Here is a 23,659-nt window from a genome sequence, read left to right on the forward strand (position 1 = left end):
TTTGGCGATGCACTGACCAGTAGAACAGTAGCATTGCAAACGATCTGGCAGAATTTCACAAAAGTGAAATTTTACAATTTGCTCCAAACTTGCCACGTATTTATAATGGTATTTGTAAACAGTGATTTGACTTGACTTTGACTTGATTTAGGTAATGTAGCTAATATCGCAATTATTTTTTCTGCCCCACGATACATATTGTCACATTTTTGTATTGTGATATATTGAATTTCGATTTTCGATACATCATCCCATCCCTAATTGAAATTAAATCATACTGCGTTTGAATGGGATTGCTCTCATATGACCAAACAAACTGAACTAAAGGAGTAAATGCTCCAGAGTTCAAATAAACTGCTCCAAACATGCTGGTTTTCCAGCCTTTGGCGTTACTTCAACCCTATCATACAAGTCCATGATGCTATCAAACTGTGAGCAGCATATAACTGATGTTCCAAAGTGACAGATATCAGTTAACTTATCCAGTATTGTCAATATACAATTAATCTAGATCAAATCTAGGGATTCTGAGGGCTTTATCGTTAGCCCTTTCAGATTTTCATTTGGTGACCCATTACAGCTTGATGTCAGACTGTCTGCGATGAACTTAAAAGAGGAGAAAATGTTAAGTGTCTGAGGTTTAGGCAGAAAAACATAAAAACTGTGAGTTTGCACTGTTATCATGAGGTATTCTGGCTTTGGTGAATTCCACCATATGGCAAACGGTTTGGTTACATACATGGTAGCACTGTTTTAATCACAAATACCAACAACACTACTTTAAAGCTGAATGTTTTTGGCTTTTTTTGTCTTTTGGTAAGAAAATAAATTAGCTTGAACATGGTTTAGCATTATAAGAGGGCTAACCGGCTAACAATGACGACTAGTTTTGAGTTTAGATCAACACACAGCGAAGAGCACAATACAAGCACAAAGATGACAGAACATTGGCTTCCTGAATCCATATAGATCACTCAGTTCTGTTCTTCATACGTTGTGAAGAAAACTTTAACGGTGTTGCTCTTCAGCGTGAATTCATTGAAAGCGTTTTCCAGAGGTCTGGAAAGCCAGCATTACACTTTGCCTAGGTTTGTAAACCTACTCTTAATTTTCATGAGTTATTAGGGTAATAAGAGTTTTTTTTATTCACCCCTTGATAATATGAATTCAGTCACCTCTGCAGCTCTAATCGTTTGCATGTTTTTTAGGTGTCTGTGTGTATTCCATGAATAAATGTGCACAGGGCTTCTCTTTGTTTGTTGTAGAAGAATACCAAAGTGCATATATGGGGGAACTGGATTTCTGAAACGCATCCCTGGATTTCTACAGTGCATACAAATGTCTTTGTTTTTAAAGAGAATAGAAGAGGACAAAGACAAATTTGTTCAATACACATAAATTCAAAATCTTGAACTTCAGAGGTCCAGCTCCCCTTGTGTTCATGTTTAAATTGTGGAGAGTAAAGCATGAGGAAAAACTCCAAAGACATCAGTAGTTTTATGTCTGCGTGCCCACAGACATATTTTGGTTAGAGTGGTTGCAAGGGTGTGTGTGTGCGTGTGTGTGTGAGACAGCATGAGTGATTAGGCTGTGTGCACTGATTGTTAAAAGCATAATGTGTCATTGGATGTATGTGTACTGTGTGCACCTTGTGTTCAGGCTTTTTGATTCATATTCTTTGTGTATCAATGAGAGAGTGTTATTTGGCCTGTAGCAAAAATATCCAAAAGGTGTGTTTGTGTGTGTGCATCTATCTGTGTGTGCAAGTTCATATCATCCAGAATGGAATTAGAGCATCATCTCCCTCCTCAGTTAGCAGGCCCGGGGTCTGCCAAGGGCATAGTGTGCAACACCTCATCCAGAAGCTGCAGAGCCCGGTGCAGGTGGACCTCCACCCAGCAGGGGGTGTGTTTGATGCTCTGCCGGGGGTAGTCGGGCCCCCAGCCCTTTACGAAGCTCAGCCGCAGGATACACAACCGCCGCAGGTCATCCACACCGATGCCCGCTGCTGCAGATAGACCTGTCAACAACCAAGTTCAAAATGAATGAGAAGTTCATTACCACAGTTCTCCACAACTTTCACTTGAAAGACTACAGGGATAACTGTCTCAACAACGATGCTTGGAGAACACAGCCTATTAAACTTGGCTACAGAGCGATGACCTGTTAGCTGTTCTAGAGCAAGAGGCAAATGAGCTGCCTAATGTCTGAAGAAATATTGGAGGGGACGTGTCACCCCGTCCCCCGTATTCGTGACGCCTATGCCACTGCACCATACAACACCAATACAACTGTCATTTCAAATTGTTATCTTATGTCAAATATCAACTTACAGTACATTTCATTAATAACTGTTACCTACACTGAAATAAAGAACTCTAACCATGTATTGTTTATGTGACAATGTACACAGTATGAACAACACTTACTAACTGCAGGTGCGATGCCTCCAACGCTGCCTGGTCCAGGGATGTTTCCTGCCACGGCGGCCGCCTGCGCGGCGGCTGCTGCCTGTGCCGTCGCTGCCTGCTGCTGCATCTGCCTGTGGCACTGCCGCAGGTCAAACACCTAACCAAGACACAGCCAAGGCCAGTTACAACCACCGCACACTGCTGCAGCTGGACAGTGAATCCTGAGCAGTGCACTACTATTCAGTCTTTAGTAACACTTTCTAACAGTTAGTACAGTATAATACCAATTTGCAACTAATAGTGAAATAATTCCAAACATTCCAAATTTCCCACTAATGTACCAAAATTTACTTATCATTAATGTAATAACTTTTTTTTATTACCGTAACATAATAATTATTACATTATTTAGTTTTATTATATTAAGAGGAAGGTTGAATTTTTTTTAATGTAATATTATCTATGTATATCTATTTACACTGATCACCATAGACCTCTTCCATACATATTCATCCTTTTTTCAGATGCAACACCATAGTTAATAACCAAATGTGTGAGTGACAGATGTCCACTGAATTTTGACTATTATCACTTCAGTTATTACATTTTTAAAAACGGACAAATTCCACATTGTAAGGGTATTATTGGTGTATCTAAACTATTATTACATTAATAATAACCTTATAATAATAAACTGAATTTTCAGAGCACTTTTCAAAAGAAATGTTACAAAGTGCTTTGCAGTATAAGAAAAGGCAAAATGGCGTAAAGTGCAAAGTACAATTCAATAAACAGAATCAAGGTAGCTAAAAATTTAGAAAAATGCAAAACACAGGTGCTGCAAAGTAAAACAGAACACAAGGTAAAACAATGCATTGTAATGTCTTAGGAAACGTATTGCAACACAGTAAGTATTAAATGGCTTTGTTGAATACTCAATGCTGATTAGCCAGTGAAGGCATTCTGAGGTCTGTTATTTCTGAATAACTACTGTTTCACGTAAAAGACTGCTGTTTCACGTCATCATATCGCTCCACAATGAAGAAGTCCAATCAATTCTGTTCATTTCTAATCAAACGATTAGACAATTGTGACAAAAAGATGTTGCTGCTTGGTTACTGCAAACAGTTTTTTGGCTGAAGCTTGTAAGTTATAGCTTCCAAGAAAAACATTTTAAATCAATATTTTGTGTCAACTAATTGTCTTAGTTTGCTTAGTAGCCAGTTAATAAGCAGAATACTGTACAGCTAGTCATTCATTATTGCAAAATAAGCAGTGGTCGAATTACCCTTACACATCTAGGGGGGCCCACCTCCACCCTCCCCCCACCCCAGCCCACCTCCACGCTATCAAATAGCAGCCTACTAATACAATGCATATTTATCATGGAAATATAGCCTTTAAGTAAAAGAACAGAATAAGCAAAATACCAATGCAAAACTTAAATCATACAGATTTGGCAAAACAAGGTAGTTTATTAATTCATTAGCTTTTCATCGTATTTACTCTAGATGGTATTTAACCAATATCAGGTACAAAATATGGAAAAAAAAAAGCCTATAACTTTTGTTGCTGAACTATACAACAGCACTGAGAAGCATTGCATCAAAGACAAACGGATTCGGAACAAATTATCCACTTTTTACGCACAATCCAATCCATCTTGCTTTAACAAATCTTGGGAAGTAACTAAGTACATTTACTCAAGTACTGTACTTACGTAAAATGTAAGTACCTCAAAATTGTACTTGAGTATTTCCATTTTGTGAGACTTTATACTTTTTCTCCTTTTATGTGACGGCTATAGTTACTAATTACTTTGCAGAATAAGGTTTTACATGCAAAACATAAGATGAGCTCCTAAAATATGATGCATAGTTAGTTTAAATTACACAGCAGTATATGGAGTAATTAGACCTACAACATTAAAATACTTCTTACAGGTTAATGCATCAATAATGTAACACTCTGAAAGGGACTGTTCTTCAGAATGGGTACTTTTACTTTTGATACTTAAGTACAATTTACTGCTAATACTGATACTTTTGACTTTTACTGGAGTATTTTTCCATTATGGTATTACTACTTCTACTTAAGTAAGGGATTTGAGTACTTTTTCCACCACTGCTTATGTAGTGCTATGGGTCTGATGTGACTGTGTTGTCAAGTTAACTATAGGCGTATGGAGTATTAAACCCCTACAGTTTTAAGACATTGAGGGGCGAATTCACAAAGAATGGATTGCGGCCGCTAATAGCACCATGAATTGCGTGTAATTTGCAACCGCTATTTGCTCCGTCTCAAGGACCGATTCACAAAAGATATTGCACTAATGCTATGCCAGTGCAAACACGCGCATAACGTGTTGCAGCTGAGTGCAATTTGCCCCTGTTTTGCGTCTGATTGCAATTATCAATGTAGCAAAGTATAAACGTTGCCTTTGCGCCAAGAACACAGTAGGCAGGACAATGGCAGAGAGAAAGAGAAAAATGAAATTTTTAGACCGCGAGCTGCAAGTCCTGACGGACGAGGTGCAGAGGCATTCCTCAAAACTTCAGGCAAGAAATTTAACCGGGACTGTGAGAAACCATATTTGGGATTTAATATCCCAGTCTGTCAGAGCTGTTGGTGTTTCCAAACGCACACCTTCAGACTGCAAAAGAAGATGGCATGATTTGAAGCGGAGAACAAAGGAGAATGTAGGGGAGCTTTATTCATTTATTTTTCATGACACAATTGCATCCTGTCACTGCATCCTTTGTTTGTCATTGCATCTCACTGCATCCCAAAATAAATGAGTTTGAGCAGGGCTGTCCATGGTGCTGAATCTTTAGGCCAACATACTGGCCACTGTGCTGACTAGTGAGATAAGTGAAAATATTTTCAGAGTGAGAAATTGAGTTGTATTGATTGTTTGGTTGTACTGATTTATTTGCTTTTGTTTGTGAAGCAATCTGTGTTAAAGTTCTATAGTCATAATAATAATAATAATGTCAAAATATTATTTACAGACTGTATTTACAAACAATTTTATTTTTAGGTCACACAAAGGTGGAATTGTTGCAGAGACATTTGCAAGGTCAATTCAATTCAATTCTCAGTTAAATCAATAAGTGATATTCTCCTTGGAAATATCCGCTCGAGCACGCCTGGCATTACGATGCCTTCGCCTGGCTACAATCACTGCTGCCATGACCACTGGAAAGTCTGCATGAGACCCCTTATAAATGCGCTTCAATTACCACCAACTCTCTGAAGACGCTAATAATTTCACTCTAACTGCGTGTGGCAATTAGCGCCAATCTTTGTGAATTGGACTGTTTTTGCAATGAGGCTCATTTGCATAGAAAGGGGCCAATTTTGCGCCAAATGTATGCATATTACCTAATTTAAATACGTGCAAATAGCACAGGAGCACCAAGACGCTATTTGCGTGGCAGCGCAGTTAGCGGTGCATTTCACCCTTTGCGAGTGCTTCGTGAATTACACGGTTTCTTTTTGTCTTATTTGCACAGGTTTAGCATCAGCAAAGGCCGCGCAATCCTTTTGTGAATTCACCCCTGAGTGTAGTGTAGCATACTGTATACTGTGAGCTGGATTCAGACCTTGATGTAGGCTCCAGGGTAGATCTTGTGCACAGCGTCGCCCGGCGCTCGGCCCGCCTCTCTGTCCAGGTAATAGCTCTGTACGAAAACGGCGTGGTCGCTCATACAGCGCATCCACACGTCTCCCTCGCCGCGACACTCCAGCTGCACGCCTTTACCTATGTGTAACCTGGAGGAGGAGGAGGCAGAAAACTATCAGGACAACGCAACACCACGTGACACATATGAGCTTATATGATGGAAGATGTTTTGGCAAGTGCACTTGTTTCTGCATTAATATTCTAAATCCTGACAAAAACATTCCTTAAAATAAGAGCATTTAGCTGTTATTAAGTCAAGCATATAGTAGTCCACAGTCAAGTGTAACAAAACGCCATCTATCAAAAAGGCAGTCAGTGTTCAGTCAGTTATGCATTACTTCTGCTTTGCAACAAGCATGAAAGGACTATAAAGTGGGGCTGTGTAGCTAAATGGACACAGCACAAGACTAACCCATGATAAAAAAAAAAGTGAATTTAGATGTTTTTACACCAGCTGTGTCAAGTACACCAGGCACAAAATTAGTGAAAAAAATAAATAATTTAATGGTCATTTTCATATTCCCTCTATGCACTTTTTTTTTTTCAACTTAACTTGTAGATATGGCCACCAAATTTGACAGGTAATTTACAGAGGCTTTTGATATCTTACCGCTGATATCGATAAAGTTAAATATTATGCAAATGAGCACACTGGTTGCCCTGCACCAATCACACTTAGACAAAAATCAGTTTCTCAAATTCTCCCCCAAAACTTTTGTTCCTAGTTCCACTTTGTCTTTGAATGGAAAAGATAATTATTATCCATGGCACAATGTTATGCTATGCACCATGTTGGTTTTATACCCTCTATTGTCAATAATTTGTGTGGGAAGATATCCCTTTTGATGTTTTTTTTGTTTACAACATGTAACTTGCTAGCCTACCTATCCCATAATATCCAAATAGCTGTATCCGACTAGCTCGCTTGCTCACTTCAGTAAAGCATAATTTCAAGATTATGAAAAGATTATCCAGAAGATTATGGATTATATTTGGCCAAAAGAAATGAAGAAAATGATGGTTGATGGAAAATTACTTAATAGGTCTACATGAACAAATAATGTTAAACAGAGAATTTGTTTGGATGCTCGTCCCCAAAACACACCCAACGAAACGGGCACAACTGACGACTTTTGACAGAGAAAAGCGTCGCCAAGCGAAGCGGCCATGATTGGTCTACACATATTTTAAGCGGCAAATATTTAGAAAAAATGTAATGTGCAATCTTAACTCCAAAAAAGACACAGAGTAGAGAAGCACATGTGCTCATCCATCCAGCTACGGGCCACAGACCTGGCTCTCTCGCTGGCGTCGGTGCGGTGGACGTTACTCAGTTGCCCCAGGCAGAAGCGGTCCCCTCCCGAGGGGTCGACATAACCGTCCACCGTCACTACGGGGCAGCTGGATGGCACCTTGAACATCTCGCCAACTTGAACGTCCATCTCAAAGTAGGAGATAGAGCACCAAAACTCCGGCCCTGCAACAGAAATAAATGGAGGGAGAAACAGTGTGTGAATGATTGAGTGAGTGACTGTCATTTACAAAAACACAGGATCTGATGTAACTATCCCTTGTGCTATTTAAACCTGGCCTACCTTTCATTGTCAAGATGTACATATTAATGACGGTTACAGGTTGGCTCTGTGTTTTCAGATTTGTTTAGAAGTGTTAATATTCACTACTATTGATCAGTGAATATATACTAAAAAACACTATAAACATTAAGTTCAACAATAGCATGTGAGATTAGTAACAACATTAAGTTTGCAGTGATCTTGACTGTTGGCACAACACAACTAAGAGAAAGTGTGATAAAGTAATCCTTTCTAACCAGGATGATTGGACACAGGAGGAGGGAAAGGGGTTGAGCCATGATGCTGAGACCCTGAAAAGCAAAGAGAGGAGTAGATTAGTCAGCGATAAAGCAGAAAAACTAACAAGAATATTATCCTTCTCGGTTTCCATCCAAAATTAGCTGCTCTACCATTCATTGCAAATAGTTAGAACTATTTCTTGAAAAGTGTGATTCTGAACAGATAAGATAATAGCATAGGATGCCCCGGTGGTACACAATTCAGTGTAGAGGCCGGTACTAGAGGCTGCCAATCTTTTCGGCGATCCTCTCATTTGATTATGGTAATAATACTAATGTCTCAAAATGAATGTGGTAATGATAACACGTAGCACCTTTAATATGTAGCTTTGGGTGATGAAGTAAGTCCCAAATTGTTTCCAAAACAACTGCAGTAAAGATCGGTTTCATAAGCTCAGTGTGAACATTGTCATTTAAAATGAGAATCTATGAAAATGAGAATGGATGTGACGTCGACTTCAGTTCTTTATTATAGACACCACACAAGTTTTTAAGCATATCTTACAGAAGTGGTTTGGATGATGGAGGGGAGGTTGGTGGCCACGCCCATTCTGTTGGGGTCCTATTGGAGTGTAGGAGGCCGTGCTGCTGCCTGTCCAAGTAGCTGAATTTCAGAGAAGCATAGGATGATGACGCATGCAACACAAAAGCATCAGTATGAGTACAGTGGATCTGACGGACTGTCTCACTGGCGGAGGCACAAAGACCAACTGGAATGAAATAAAGGTTTTGTAGAAAAATATAAAATTATGATTGATGTATTGATCATGGTAGGTGGGCCCTTTGGTGGGAGCACATGGACACAAACTTGATACAGGTCTCAGTAGGGATGGGACAATATATCGAAATTCAATATATAGCAATACGAAAATGTGACAATATGTATTGTGGGACAGAAAAATGAATCGTGATATTATCGGTTGACTGCGCAGTGCCCACATGGGTATTGTGACAGTGTGTGTGTGTGTGTGTGTGTGTGAGAGAGAGAGGGAGAGAGAGTAGAGCGGAGCGGCGTTGCCAACTTGGTGACTTTCTCACCAGATTTAGTGACTTCTAGAGACTAGCAACACATCTAGCGACTTTCTGGGAGCATCTGTGAAGATGTGAAGTGTTCAGATTTCCGATGCAGTGAGACAGATAGCAGTGACAGTACAAGCACAACCCCTCTCTCTCTCTCTCTCTTTTTGTCAGAATTGGTGTATTGTTGGTTTCGCTAAACTCACCGCAGGCTTTCAGTTGCAGAAAATTATCTCTAGTCATCTTCTAGTGACTTTTTTAGCAGTTAATACTACTCTCATTCACTCAGATTAAACCCCCACACGGAAAAACGGTAATTGAATACTGGTTAGAGAAAACAAGTACTCAGTTACTAAATTACTCGCTATTTACATCCCTAGTATCATGCAAATAATCCCCAATACCATAATAATGACAAAAAATATCATAATGTGCCATTGTTTTTTAACTATAAAGGCCGATTATCATACTGTGCAGCAGCAATACAGAACACTGACTAAATTGGACACTGCACAGGACACCTTTGTATACCTTGGTATTTTTCATTATAATAATGACATCAAATATTAAGCTGAGTACTAATTTATTGGGTGTGACAATTTAGTACAAATAAATTGGTTTAAATTCGGTGTTGCTACACGTTTAAACTTAATTGCTTTTATTTTTAAGGCTAAACGTCCAAACTGGAAGTATTTTCTGGTTATTCTGGCCAGTATAATGCACCTCTGCTTTCACTTGCAAAGCCTGTTCCTATGACATAACAGACAAGTTAGATGCCAATCAAAACGCTACTGCGGAGCCTTATATAAATGTATATTAATTATTTTGGCCAGTAAAACATATTTTTGGCAGGTAATTCTTTTTAGATTGCAAGCCTAGCCAGGTTAACCGAAAAGTTTATTTTGGAGAATGTACGGTATGTGTGTATGTGTGTATGTATGTATGTATGTATGTATGTATGTATGTATGTATGTACTGTATATGTGTTACTGTTATGTGTAACTCACTGTGGAAGGCAGCCTGCTGGCTCTGGGTGTGTTTGCTGCCGCTGTATCCGTTCTGTCCCTGGGGCTGAGGGGGGGGTGGGGGGGGCTGAGGCTGGGGGGGCTGGGAGGGCTGCTGGGGAGTCTGCTGCTGGGGGGGCCCGTGGGTCGGGGTGGAGGGGCGCGGCGTTGGGGTCATAGGGGTCATGACCTGAGCCTGAGGAGATGCGATCTGGAGTAGACCTTCGCCGTGGCCACTCTGCATGGGCAGCATGGAGCCAGAGCTGGACACTGGAAGGGGTCACAAGGGAACACATGAAGAGAAAAAAAGACACTTGACAAAAGAAAACTTGAAAATCAGACCCTGGTTTGACACGAACCAAAAAACACAATCCATGCTCAAGAGTAGAGCTTTTTGTCAGCCCTAATAATTTACTAATAACAAGATTTTAAATTTTGCTGAACCCATGCCCAAACAAAACCTAACATTTATGTGTGACATTCCGCCTGACAGACCCAAACCCACCAGGTCAACTCAGGTCACAGTGGGTTTTGGTATAAATGTCAGACTCACTTCAAAGGCCTTTTCAACTCCACTGGCATCAAATGTGAACATTGCGTTTTTTTCCTGTGTGTGGAAGTGTGTGGAAGCCTCTCACATATGATCACATCAACCCCTGCATGATCTGCTCTATCTCAAATGACTATTAGATTGACTCTAGGATTTGTCAAAGACGGTGCTGAAATTCATTGATATTGGAGACTAGGCTTGGACGATATCCAAAATTTAATATTGCGATACTGTCCCGCCAAAATATCGCAATGTACAATATTATCGCCATTCACAGAAAGGGGGGAAGGCAGTTTTTTTTTTTCTTAAATTACATCAAATTTAATTTTATAATAATTATTATTATTAATAGCCTATAAATTTGATCTTACTATTCAAGCACTGGAGGAAACAATGGCCATTTGGTGTAATTTGCTCATTCCTGCTATTTCCAGGAAAACGGGCTGATTGTGTAAAAGGGAACCTACTTGAAATAAAATGACAAATTTTTCACTACAGCTATGGTTATTATTATTTTTTTTTACTATCCTACCGCTAGTAGATTCTAGGTATATAAGTTTAAAAGCTTGTACAATTGTGATCTAAGCAACACATGGTGCCGCGGCCAGGTAGGGTGGGATATTCGATATCGTGGAAAATATTGTGATATCATGATATACGATATATCATCCCAAGCCTATTGGAGACATATTAGAACAAACTGGAGTGTCTAAAAATGCAGCACAAAACAAACATTCAAAACAACTGACAGAATGTTAATGACTTGGCTCTGACCTGTGGGTGAGACGGGCAGGTTAGGGTACCGGGTGACGGACGGGGGTCCGTGGGGCTCGGAGGGCAGCTGCAGGGGCGGCAGGGGCTGGCCGTAGTGGTCCGGAGGGGGCAGCTTCAGGGCCCCCTGGTGGTCAGACGGAGACATGCCAGGTGGGAGGTCCATCTGAATACAGTCATGGATGTATTCTTCCTTGATTAGCCTGCCTGGGGGGGCTGCCAGGAGTCAAGTGGAGGTTAGGGTGGGTGGATGTGAATGAAGGAACCATTACAGAGCCATTTATTGCATACTTCACACCTTTGATCAGATTTACTTACATTGGTTATTTATGCTCATGTGCCATCTGACAGTTACTTTTCAACATGTTTTCATCAGGCATACACAAACATTTAATAACTATGAAACTATGGAACTGCAGTGGCCTGTTGGTTGACACATTTACAGAAAAGATTTCAACTATTGTCTCCATGTTGTCCTTATTCTCAGCCTTCTTTTGGACAGGGAGGTCAACATGTCTGATTCTGTGATCAACGTGTCTGACATTCCTACTCTGCGATGTCCATTTACGCTGTGATGTGATGTTGTAGAATTGAACTCACCTGTATTTTGCAGGCTGAGACCCACTGCAGGAGAGGAAAAAAAAGAATAGAAGGAAGGTGAAGTGATGGAGCGAGTTAGACAGAGGATGAAGGATCAGTAAGCACTTAAGCAGGATGACAGTTGTTGGAACTATTGTTCCAATTGTTTGTGAGCAATAAAATGAAACATTTTAAGCAGATACTGTACATATTAAAAGTCCTAATCAAAGCCATGTGTTGGACTATGAAGTGGACCTACCAATGCCCGGTGAAACCACTCTCTCATAATGGTAGGGGTTGACACAGACGTTGTCATACTTGAGGTCAAAGGCGTACTGGCAGAACTTGACGTGCTTGAGTTCGTTTTTGTGGAGGTCAGGCCAGCGCCACAGCCGGGCATAAATAACATGGGGAAAGCCTTTCCTCCCTGCCACCTGCAGAGAAAGCATAGCATCGTTGGAATAGCCTTAATACACTCAACCATGGACATTGTCCAAGACATGCGCAATTCGTTCCCTTCGTTGTCCGTACTGTGTTCAATCTAGGGCTGCAGCTATCGATTATTTTAGTAATCGAGTATTCTACCGATTATTCCATCGATTAATCGAGTAATCAGATAAGAAATACTTTTGCTTTATTAAAGAGCAATAGTAAATATACAAAAGAGAAAAGCTGTCCGCACGAAGCTGTCCATACGACGCTGTGATTTACTGAAAACGAGGTGAAATAATAATTATTATTGATATTTATTACTAGGCCTAAATATCATACAAGTTCATAAGACTGGCTAATGTACATTTATTTGGTATGTTGAAGGGTTGCCCTACACCTGCTGACCCTACTCACTGCAATCAAACTAAACTGAATATACCTGCTGTATTGGACTGGTGCATTTTAGGCTCCAATTGCTACTTACACCACCTGATATTTTGCTTTCTGGGGTATTTTATGCATCACTGTGAGGGGAGTAGGTGTGTGTGTGTGTGTGTGTGTGTGTGTGTGTGTGTGTGTGTATGTGTGTGTGACTATCATAATAATAACATGAATGAAGCTCAGGCTTTCACAAATTGACTGCAGCATTTTATTTTCTGTGGTTATTTTCTTGAGCAAAACTTAGCTAACTTAGGGACATCATAACTAGCCACCATATTGATTTACGTTCTTAACTAGCCATTACATATAGCCATAATTAACGTGCATTCTTTACTAGCCTTCATCTCATCCCGTTTTAATATTAAGTGCTGACTCCGCCCACCCGGGCCAGTTTCGGGGTACGCCGGTAGCAATTACAAGTGGACCCTATCCTACAGTCCCTGCTCTCAGCGGAGGGAGGGAGCTACGCTGTGTGTGGGAAGCGCTGTGACCGTCAGACCTCTCTGGATTAGACAAGCAAGTAGAGAAAACCAGCATCAGCCATACCAATTTATTGCCAAATGCTTTGGGATTCAACACATTAACATTGCTTCCCATGGTCAGAAAAAGTCAGCAGATTTGTTGCTAGTCGCTTTTGAGAAATAAAGTCGCCAGGGGGGTCTGAAAAGTCACTAAGTCTAGTGACAAAGTCGCCAAGTTGGCAACACTGGATCCGAAACTTTGGACACTTTCTGTCGTTTTCTCTGGCCTGTCTTCTCTTCGCCCCTCACTATTTTCTCTCTCTTTCTCCAGCGCGTTGTGCAACAGTAATAATCATCCGTGCGAAACACTGAGCGTGTATATAGTTATATGGATTAAACGAAGCTTCAATGAAAAGAATTTGCATCGATGATTTTTAGTAATCGAGTTACTCGAGTTTCTCGAGGAATCGTTTCAGCCCTAGTTCAATCATTTCTCTTCCCTGCATTGTTTCTGCTTTGCTGGTACACATAGTCCCTCTTAGCAACTGCCTTAAAGGAAAAATCCACGCTTAAACACTTAAGTTTAAGTTTAAGCTTAAAGCACTGTTAAAAAAAAACAGCATTTAAATTTCACTCTACCTGGGACCCAGTAATCTTTTATTTTGACAAGTTAAAAAACTTTGTCTGACTACTGACTTCACACCCGTATAACTTTAATTTTTTTCCATAATTATCAATAAAGATATTGGTTAACTGCTTTACTGTGTGGACTCCCTCAATTGTTGTGACTTCCGTAATAACAACGCCCATCAACTGCCTGCGTTTGTGCACTACCCTGGATTATTATGCAATGGAAGTACACATAGCACTCTGGAGACATTCTCAACATTCAGTTAGCAACTTTCTGGCAGTCAGGAAACATAATAAAAAAGATTGTTCTTGCTCTGGTCCAATCTGATCGTCTCAAGTCTTGGGTCTCTGAAGCTACAATTTAAATGTAATTTTACAGTACCTCAATAAGATAATTAACTACAAGAAATAAAAGCGTAGCCCCTACAGTGATTTAATTTTTCATTCTGGTTTTGGGTCTGGTGTTATCAGGTCTTTTTTGGGTCGGGTCTCAATTTTAAAAGACTCTCAAAGAGTGAAATCCAAAGTTTCTCATAAACGGCAATGAGTGAGCACTCTGTCCAGAGAAAGCTGGACTCACCAACCTTAGATCTTTTGCCTCTCCCGTCCAAGGATACGAAAGGGGCCGCCAGTGGCTGTGCCAGTTTACTGACCTCACGTTACAGGATTTCTGGGTATTGAAATCAAATAATTCAAGCAGTTGACTCACTGTCATTTGGAGCTGCCAACATTCAAAGTTGTCTAGTGTAGCTTTAAGTAACGTGGTGACGGTGACAGCAGGGAATAGGGTGGGGACCCAATTAACCCAATTTTCAATTTAATCATTATATCGTGTTTTGCATAGAATGCAAATAAGGAGGTCGACCAAGGGAAGAGCATATCAAAGGTTTTAAAGGATCAAGTTTATTGTTTAATATTTATTTGTTGTGTATACTGCTTGACAAATTGAGTTTGTAGTGAGAAAAACCTCCAAAGCAGTAGATGGCGACAGAGGGCTAGCAACAGGGGCCTGAGAGTGCTGTCTGCACAGCTGCAGCCAGATGATGATGCACCTATGCATAGTATTGGTTAGACAGTGGCGCTGTCTGTGCTGACACAAACTGAATAGAGAGGAAAAGTGAAGAACACAGCCTGTGTGTGAAATGTTGTTTATTCTTGTGTTCAGTCTTTTCTAATAATCATGGACTTGATGTTGCGTTGGAGTAAACTAGCTAGCCTCAATAGTTTATAGGTTATACTGTAGAGTTTGAGACTTCAGTGCTTGAACAAAGACAATGTATTTGATATCTGAACTAGCCCTATTGGACTAGGTTATGAATTCACATTTAACAGGATATGGATATGGAGGATAAGAATACATTTCTTTCCCCATCCAAGAGTATAGATCTTTGTTGGCTACACAAGACTGAGCTAATGCTAACAAAGTTCAGGATGATCCTAAGCTTATATTAACAAGACAAGTCAGCGCATCTATCACATCGCTGACAGTGTCAGAAGCGTTTGCGTGGCATCGCCGGCTCTGTTTGTGTCTGATTCAAAGAATTATTCTTTCAATATCACATCACATTGGTTGCTTCAACATTGAGAGTCGAAATTCAAAACCCAGTGAGCTGAAAAGTTTGTTGTTTTGAGTTGTGTTTCTGTGGTTGTGTTTCTGTGTCTGGTCGCCAGTAGCCATGCATGTAAATGTACATCAATCACATGTGAAGCTGAATCCAACAATACTGAAGTGATTCACTGTGAGAAGAACAACAATAAAACAGATCTTTCTAATGATACACTTATTTAAAGACTTTTCTGTAAAAATCAATCAATCAAAACTTAAAGAGTCAAATCCAAAAGTGTCTCCTACACAGCAGCTAGCGAGCACTCTGGCCAGAGAAAGCTAAACTCACCAACAATGGCTGAACCTCTTCAGCACCTCCACCCTCACCACACAGAATTCGACATTTAATTTACTAACGTCACCTTACAGGATTTCTGGGAAATTAAGTCCTGAAAATTCAAACAGCTACCTCTCGCTTCCATTTGGGGCCACCAAGGAGCAAAATTGCCTAGTGCATTGAATTGAGTGCATTGAGTGTGAATTAAAGTCACAAGGAAACGGCATTTTGATGGTGTATGGCTTCTGTATTTCAACATATTTACAATTGAAATAACATGGGGGAGGGACTGTTCAAAAATGGCTGGGATGGACCATTATAAACATAGACAGATGTACGCCTGCTGCTGGTACACCATGAAGTAACCAATAAAATACACTGTTTTCCAGGATGTAAAAGGAAATGAATCGTATAAATACTTTGGCATTTATTGTTAAATGTTAATATGTTATGATATGTTGAAAACCTAGGTGAAAGAGCCATTTTTCATTTCATTGTGACTTTAAAAATTAAAGTGTTAAAACTGTCACTTGGTGCTTGGTGGTACTGATTCGGTGGGTAAATAGCCCAGCCAAGCATGCTTGTGTGTATGGGAGAGACTGCAGGCATTACATGCCCATACACACATTTTGCATTTGAGTGTGTGTGCATGTGTGTATGTGTCTTTTAGTCCAGCTGCTTCTTACTGTGCTGAGTGACACGAGATAAACTGACTGTTGGATTAACCTAACACACATGTAGGCCTGCTCTGACTTTAGTCTCCCCCCCCCCCTGCCCTGTGTGTGTGTGTGTGTGTGTGTGTGTGTGTGTGTGTGTGTGTGCGTGAAAGGAATAGAGATAAAGAAAGCGACTGAAGGACAGATGGAAAGAGAAAAAGAGACAGAGCGATACAGAGAAAGAGAGAGAGACACAGAGAGAGAGTACACCATGTTGACTCCTCGATGGGGGGGGGGGGGGGTCTTTCTGATTACTCTACCTTCTTGGAGACAAGTGGGGTGCTGAAGAATGTTCCACCTACAAACTCCTTAGTCCTACTGGAAGACTTCAATGCTCACCTTGGCAATATCTGGGAAACCTGCAGTCGCGTGATTGGGGGGAATGGCGTCCCAGATCTGAACCTGAACGATGTGTTGTTATTGAACTTCTGTGCTAGCCACGGATTGTCCATAACAAACACCATGTTTCGAACACAAGGAGGTTCAAAAGTGTACATGGTACATTGGGCCAAAGGTCAATGATTGACTTTGTAGTTGTTTCATCAGTCCTGAAGCCATTTTTTCTGGATGCTCAGGTGACGAGAGGGGCTGAGCTGTCGACTGATCCCCATCTGGTGCTGAGTTGGTTCAGATGGCACAGGAGGCTGCTGGACAAACCAGGTGAACCCAAATGTTTAGTGAGTGTTTGCTGGGAATGCCTGCATTTCAACTCTGAATGAGTTTCTCCTAAATCCCTGGAGCAGGTTGGCAACATGAATTGATGGACCCTGTTCAAAGCCTCTGTCATAGAAGTGGCTGCTAGGATCTGTGGCCAAAAGGTTGTTTTGGCAACCCAAGAACCCGCTGGTCAACACCGGCGGAGAGTGGGGCTGCCAAGCTGAAGAAGGAGCCCTTCGGGGCCTCGTTGGCACAGGGGACTTCTGACTCAGCTGATGGGTATCAGCAGTCTAAAATGGTTGCCAAAGCAAAAGGCTGGGTGTGGGAGGAGGTCATGGAGAATGACTTTGGGGGAAAGTTTCAAAAAAGTCCTGGAAAACCATTTGGTGACTATATAAATACTGGTGTGACGAGTCAGCTGGCTTTGCCATGCAATCCTTTGTTGTGTTCGTCATGTGTATTTGATCTCTGTATCTATGTGAGTATTTATTTCTGTTCCTGAGTTTACTCCTTAACATGTCTTGTAGTGCACACAATGGGCCTGAGTTTCTAAGATCACAAATAAGACGTGCTAAATTGCGTTTACAATTGCACGTGTGGTAAATTCTGCCATTGCGGGTGATCAGCTAAGAATAATTGTATTGATGACGCCAGGTACAACCAATCATATTTAAATGAGGTGCTTTCAACCATGGAGAGCTTTAAAAATCATTTTACCAATAAACTTATTTAATAATAATAATAATTTAATTAAATTATTAGACCCACTTTTTTGACCATTGATATGCTTGTATTATTTTTGGTTTCTGGCATTTCAACGGTTGGAAAACACCCATTCACTGCAAATTCTCTGATTTTGCCACAGCCAACGTCCTCGCTATCAGACCAGCCGTGTCTGAATGGATGTCTGATTAATACCTGCTCTCCCTATGTATTATATTACACACGCAATTACCCTTCCTGCAATTACTTCTGGTCTTGGTAAATCGGATTAGACGTGCAAATTAAGTTTGTATACTCTCCTCCCAATATTTTGCACAATCTACTAGAAATGCCCAATATTACATATTCGATACCACAGAAAAATATTCAATATTATTGAATATCGGCCCAAGCCTACTCTGTTTATCATAATTCAATTAAGCTGTTTATATGCGCAATATAAGTAAATACCATGTCACAATACCGCGACTATTCAATGTGTAGTCTGCAGCCCTCTCATATGCTATATAGTATTACACAAAGGCTATATAGGCTAATATAAATAATGTGACATCTCCACATGACCATCTCCCTCCTTTCATTCAAACTTCAGCCATGATTCTCCTGTGCAATGCCCTGGTTGTAATTTTCCTGGGACTGTGCAGCATCTGTACATGTTTGCCAGTTTTGTACCTGTTTTTACACATGCAACCCTTTAGTAGATCAGGCCCTAAGTGTTAAGATAATCTAAAATACAATTACAGGCTAATTTTAAATGTGATATTTGATCTCATATTGTCGGGCGTATTCCTGCTCGTTCACAACTTTATTCGTATCCAGCCTTTTGAAATTGAAATTCTAGTTGGCTGATGGCTAAATTCCTTTGTTGGATTTTCTATTTAATTTATTATACACTTATTACGCTTAGTTGATATGAACCACCGCTGTTCTAGTGTGACAACTACGTAATCCTCTGGAGTATACAATCTGGGATGTTATGATTAACAACTCAGACAACATCAATGACGCTGGTCTGGCCACATCCGCATGCATTCAACTCTGTGACAACATTGTAATTCCCTAAAAGACAAAGTCTATCCAAGCAACAAGTCCTGAGTTGCTTAACCAAAAAAAGCACCAGATACAAGTGGGTAGTTTTAATCTTGATCTGTACCACCTGTACAGATAAAAAAAAAAAAAATGAAAACTAGAATCAAGGAAAGCAAAGCGACCTATAAAGATAGATTAAAACTGTTTTTTAGGAACAACACAAAGAAGGCTTGGCAGGGAATACAAATGATCGAGGTGTAAACCAAAAAGCCATGCCATGACTGTCACAAATGAACTTGAATTTGTTAATAATTTTAACTTTTTTGAGTTTTTATTTAGATCTGATCAGGTCATGAGAAGGGTACGAGGTAATTTGACCACAGATGATGCCATGACAATTACCGAGGATGATATGTATAGTCAGTTTAACTATGTTAACCCCTGTAAATCTAGTGGTCCGGATGGCATTAGCTGTAAAATTTTAAAAATGTGTGCTGATCAGCCAGCACATCCTTTCCAACAGCTGTTTCAGATGTCGCTGGACACCAGAACAATCCACCACCCTTTCCACAGGTCGTGCCCAAAAATAACAGACCCACAGGCATGAATGACTTGCGGCCAGTTGCATGAACCTCTGTCCCGATAAAATCCCTCAAGAAGATAGTGTTAAAACACCTTCTACCGAGGGTCTCTCCCTTCTTGGATCTGTGTCAGTTTGCCTAACAGGCTGACAGGAGTGTGGAGGACGCACTGTTAGTGATGCTTAACAACATCTCTGAGCACCGTCATCAAGAACACGATCTTGTCAAGATTTTTTTTTTTTCCAAGTTTAGTAGAACCACCAACAGGTGAGGTTGAGTTGTGTTGAATGCATTCAACTAGGGCTGCAGCTATCGATTATTTTAGTAATCGAGTATTCTACCGATTATTCCATCGATTAATCGAGTAATCGGATAAAAAATACGTTTGCTTTATTAAAGAGCAATAGTAAATATACAAAAGAGAAAAGCTGTCCGCACGAAGCTGTCCATACGACACTGTGATTTACTGAAAACGAGGTGAAATAATAATTATTATTGATATTTATTACTAGGCCTAAATATCATACAAGTTCATAAGACTGGCTAATGTACATTTATTTGGTATGTTGAAGGGTTGCCCTACACCTGCTGACCCTACTCACTGCAATCAAACTAAACTGAATATACCTGCTGTATTGGACTGGTGCATTTTAGGCTCCAATTGCTACTTACACCACCTGATATTTTGCTTTCTGGGGTATTTTATGCATCACTGTGAGGGGAGTGTGTGTGTGTGTGTGTGTGTGTGTGACTATCATAATAATAACATGAATGAAGCTCAGGCTTTCACAAATTGACTGCAGCATTTTATTTTCTGTGGTTATTTTCTTGAGCAAAACTTAGCTAACTTAGGGACATCATAACTAGCCACCATATTGATTTACGTTCTTAACTAGCCATTACATATAGCCATAATTAACGTGCATTCTTTACTAGCCTTCATCTCATCCCGTTTTAATATTAAGTGCTGACTCCGCCCACCCGGGCCAGTTTCGGGGTACGCCGGTAGCAATTACAAGTGGACCCTATCCTACAGTCCCTGCTCTCAGCGGAGGGAGGGGGCTACGCTGTGTGTGGGAAGCGCTGTGACCGTCAGACCTCTCTGGATTAGACAAGCAAGTAGAGCAAACCGGCATCAGCCGAACCAATTTATTGCCAAATGCTTTGGGATTCAACACATTAACATTGCTTCCCATGGTCAGAAAGTCGGCAGATTTGTCGCTAGTCGCTTTTGAGAAATAAAGTCGCCAGGGGGGTCTGAAAAGTCGCTAAGTCTAGTGACAAAGTCGCCAAGTTGGCAACGCTGGATCCGAAACTTTGGACATTTTCTGTCGTTTTCTCTGGCCTGTCTCTTCTCTTCGCCCCTCGCTATTTTCTCTCTCTTTCTCCAGCGCGTTGTGCAACAGTAATAATCATCCGTGCGAAACACTGAGTGTGTATATAGTTATATGGATTAAACGAAGCTTCGATGCAAAGAATTTGCATCGATGATTTTTAGTAATCGAGTTACTCGAGTTTCTCGAGGAATCGTTTCAGCCCTACATTCAACACAACTCAACCTCACCTGTTGGTGGTTAAGTTTATGGATCCAGGGGTTAACCCTAAGCTGATCATATGGATAAATTAGTTTCTGGTGAAATGCAGCCAACAAGTTAGATTGAACTCTGTTATCATGTGTTTATATTGGTTTCATCCCCTAAGAGTACTAGTACTGGCGTCCATCAGGGCTGTGTCTTGTCACCAACATTAATACTGCGGACATTTGGTATTGTGATATTCGCAAAATATCGCGATGTCGGCCCAAGCCTACTCTGTACACCAATGAATGTTGTGCCACTGTTCCCACTCACTCATTTTTCAAACATGCACATGACACAGCATTAGTGTATCTTTTAAAAACTGATAAGACATCATTTGATTGCATCATCTGATTGAGAGGGAGACAAAAGGTTTCATTCAGTGGTGCACAGAAAACTGCCTTCAAGTTAATGTGAAGAAAACTAAAAAGATGGTTATAGATTACAGACGGAAAAAGGCTGTGGGGAACCATCACCCGGATCAATGGTGAACCTGTATTTATAGGTTGAGAGGATGACAACCTATAAATACCTTTGCATTGAAATTGATAGCCAGCTTAAATTTGAAGACTGTGCTCTTGCAGAAACTAAGAGATTTTAAAGTAGAGTGTTGTATCATGCAATTGTTTTACCAGAGTATTCAGTCCTTTGGCTTGATCTGTGGCAAGGACGGAGAGCAATTAGGATTCTCAATGGGCTATGAGACAGTCTCTGTTTTCTCTCGCACTTTATTGATGTGGGCCTGTGCAATAACTTTGTGATATAGCCACCATTTGCATATTTTATCAACTGCTGTTGGACCATAGCCTTTGCTTCTTACAGTATGCTGATTTCATTGAATGTTACTGTGTTGGTGTGAACTTTGAAGGTTTGAACCCTCCTCTCTATGGAAATCTTCCATGAAATTATAATATCAGTGATTGAGCAAATGGGATTGTATACATAAATGGTGATGTAACCATAATGTTGATGATGTAACCATGTATAAAGGGTCACAATAAAACTGCAGCAACACTATATGTAACACTGCCATCTAGGGGTTCAATACAGTGTGCAGTAAAGCGTGAGCATGAGCAACAGAAAGGTGAGATTGCTTGGCTCGTCAGTGGGTTAATCTTTACAATTTAGCTCTATATATCTTAAGAACATTTGGATAAACATTTCATTATGATAACCTTTAATGAAATTCAAATATGATACAGAGGCACGTTGTAAACTCTTTAATTTTATCAACTTGAGTATAGTGATATATGCAGTGTTGCTCTGACAAGTAGGGCTGTCCCGAATACCATTTTTTGGGCTCCGGAGCTTCGGTAGTAATCAACAGCGAATATTCGAAGCTTCGGCCGGGCGGGTGGGGGGGCGGTCGTGTTAAGAGTCACGCACCTTCAAACTGCTTGGCTTTCCATACACGGGCAACAGCTCACCCAACAAAGTTCACACATAGTCACATAGTCGCAGTCACAGCGCTGAAAACATACTCGGTGGAGTCCACAGGTCTGTCGCTCCTACACGGTCCAAAACGGGATAGCAAACTCAGCGGCAACCTCTTGGCAACCAGCCAGCTAGCGGTCTTGTAGTTCCTTCAGTTAGCAGCCAAGGAAAATGTAGCTTAGCACCGTTTATATCAACTTAGACACCGTCATAGCGCGGAGATAGCAGTCCACGGCAACCACGCTCAATCCACTTGAACTCAAACAACAGTCCGACCTCACTCAGAGAGTGGCCACAGCTTAAATCCGCCATTTGTAGAGATGTGGATGATCTCCAGGGAGTCGTTAGAGAAGAAGAGATGAACACCAGACGAAAAACTTCATACTTCAGCTGTAGTTTTATTAAGGGCAGACGTTGTTGTGATATAGGTCAAGCTCCGACTCCGCAAGAGCAGAAGTGTGACATCACCATATAGACACCCAAGCAGCGATCATTACATATAAAATTACATTAAAAAAACGAATATACAAATCCCAAAATTGAAAACCGAATACCTACCCAACGAACGAATATCCGAATAGTCGAATATTCGGGTCCAGCCCTACTGAAAAGCTCCATTTGGGGGTTATAAGGTCAATTGTCAAATGATCTACCTGCCAAGTTATCAGAATACTTGTCATATGGGCTAATTTGTTTTTGAGGGTAAATAATGATAAAAACACCACCAGAAATTGGGTAAAATTACTTGGATCCCTGGAAAGATTTTCAACACGAGACAAGTCGGTTTTGCGCACACACTCTTCTCTCGTCTCCTCTCTTAGCCCTACAACACACACCCTCACAGGATTTCTCTGAAGCGCTTATTTGGCATGGTTTGTCTGAAAAAAGTCTGTTTAAACTGACCAGTAGCTGTCGATATCCATGTTTTTACCACATATATTTTATGGAAATGCAGAAGCGCCATGAATGCTTTAAGTCCAGGAACTCGCCTCATCACACTACTGGTCTGAAGTGGGCAACAGAATATAAAGTTTGACCAATTCGGACACATATTTGTTTTTGTTTTTTTTAAAGTTAATATGGAAGAGGAAAATTCTTCAAGTGAAAACAAAACAATGATCATGATTATACAAAATAATTGCGGTTGGCTCCTATAATCACAATCACTTGATTTTTCAATTATTGAAGCAGGCCTACGTATGTTA

At 40.6% G+C, this 23,659-nt stretch overlaps 1 protein-coding gene across 1 annotated transcript in view; it reads right to left on the reverse strand.

The window, feature by feature from the left end:
- Nucleotides 1–287: 287 nt before the first annotated feature.
- The window catches only part of smad10a (SMAD family member 10a), a 50,923-nt gene continuing 27,551 nt past the window's right edge, over nucleotides 288–23,659 (reverse strand). Inside the window, exons 4-13 of the mRNA XM_078290286.1 lie at nucleotides 12,150–12,324; nucleotides 11,912–11,935; nucleotides 11,315–11,527; nucleotides 9,994–10,260; nucleotides 8,475–8,573; nucleotides 7,928–7,981; nucleotides 7,390–7,573; nucleotides 6,017–6,185; nucleotides 2,430–2,568; nucleotides 288–2,020 (exon numbers count right to left, since the gene is read on the reverse strand). Coding sequence (XP_078146412.1) covers nucleotides 1,809–2,020; nucleotides 2,430–2,568; nucleotides 6,017–6,185; nucleotides 7,390–7,573; nucleotides 7,928–7,981; nucleotides 8,475–8,573; nucleotides 9,994–10,260; nucleotides 11,315–11,527; nucleotides 11,912–11,935; nucleotides 12,150–12,324 — 1,536 coding nt within the window. The 3' untranslated portion in view covers nucleotides 288–1,808. The remainder of the gene's footprint in view (nucleotides 2,021–2,429; nucleotides 2,569–6,016; nucleotides 6,186–7,389; nucleotides 7,574–7,927; nucleotides 7,982–8,474; nucleotides 8,574–9,993; nucleotides 10,261–11,314; nucleotides 11,528–11,911; nucleotides 11,936–12,149; nucleotides 12,325–23,659) is intronic.

The sequence above is a fragment of the Centroberyx gerrardi genome, chromosome 19, assembly GCF_048128805.1.
Source record: "Centroberyx gerrardi isolate f3 chromosome 19, fCenGer3.hap1.cur.20231027, whole genome shotgun sequence".
NCBI classification, from domain to species: Eukaryota; Metazoa; Chordata; class Actinopteri; order Beryciformes; family Berycidae; genus Centroberyx; species Centroberyx gerrardi.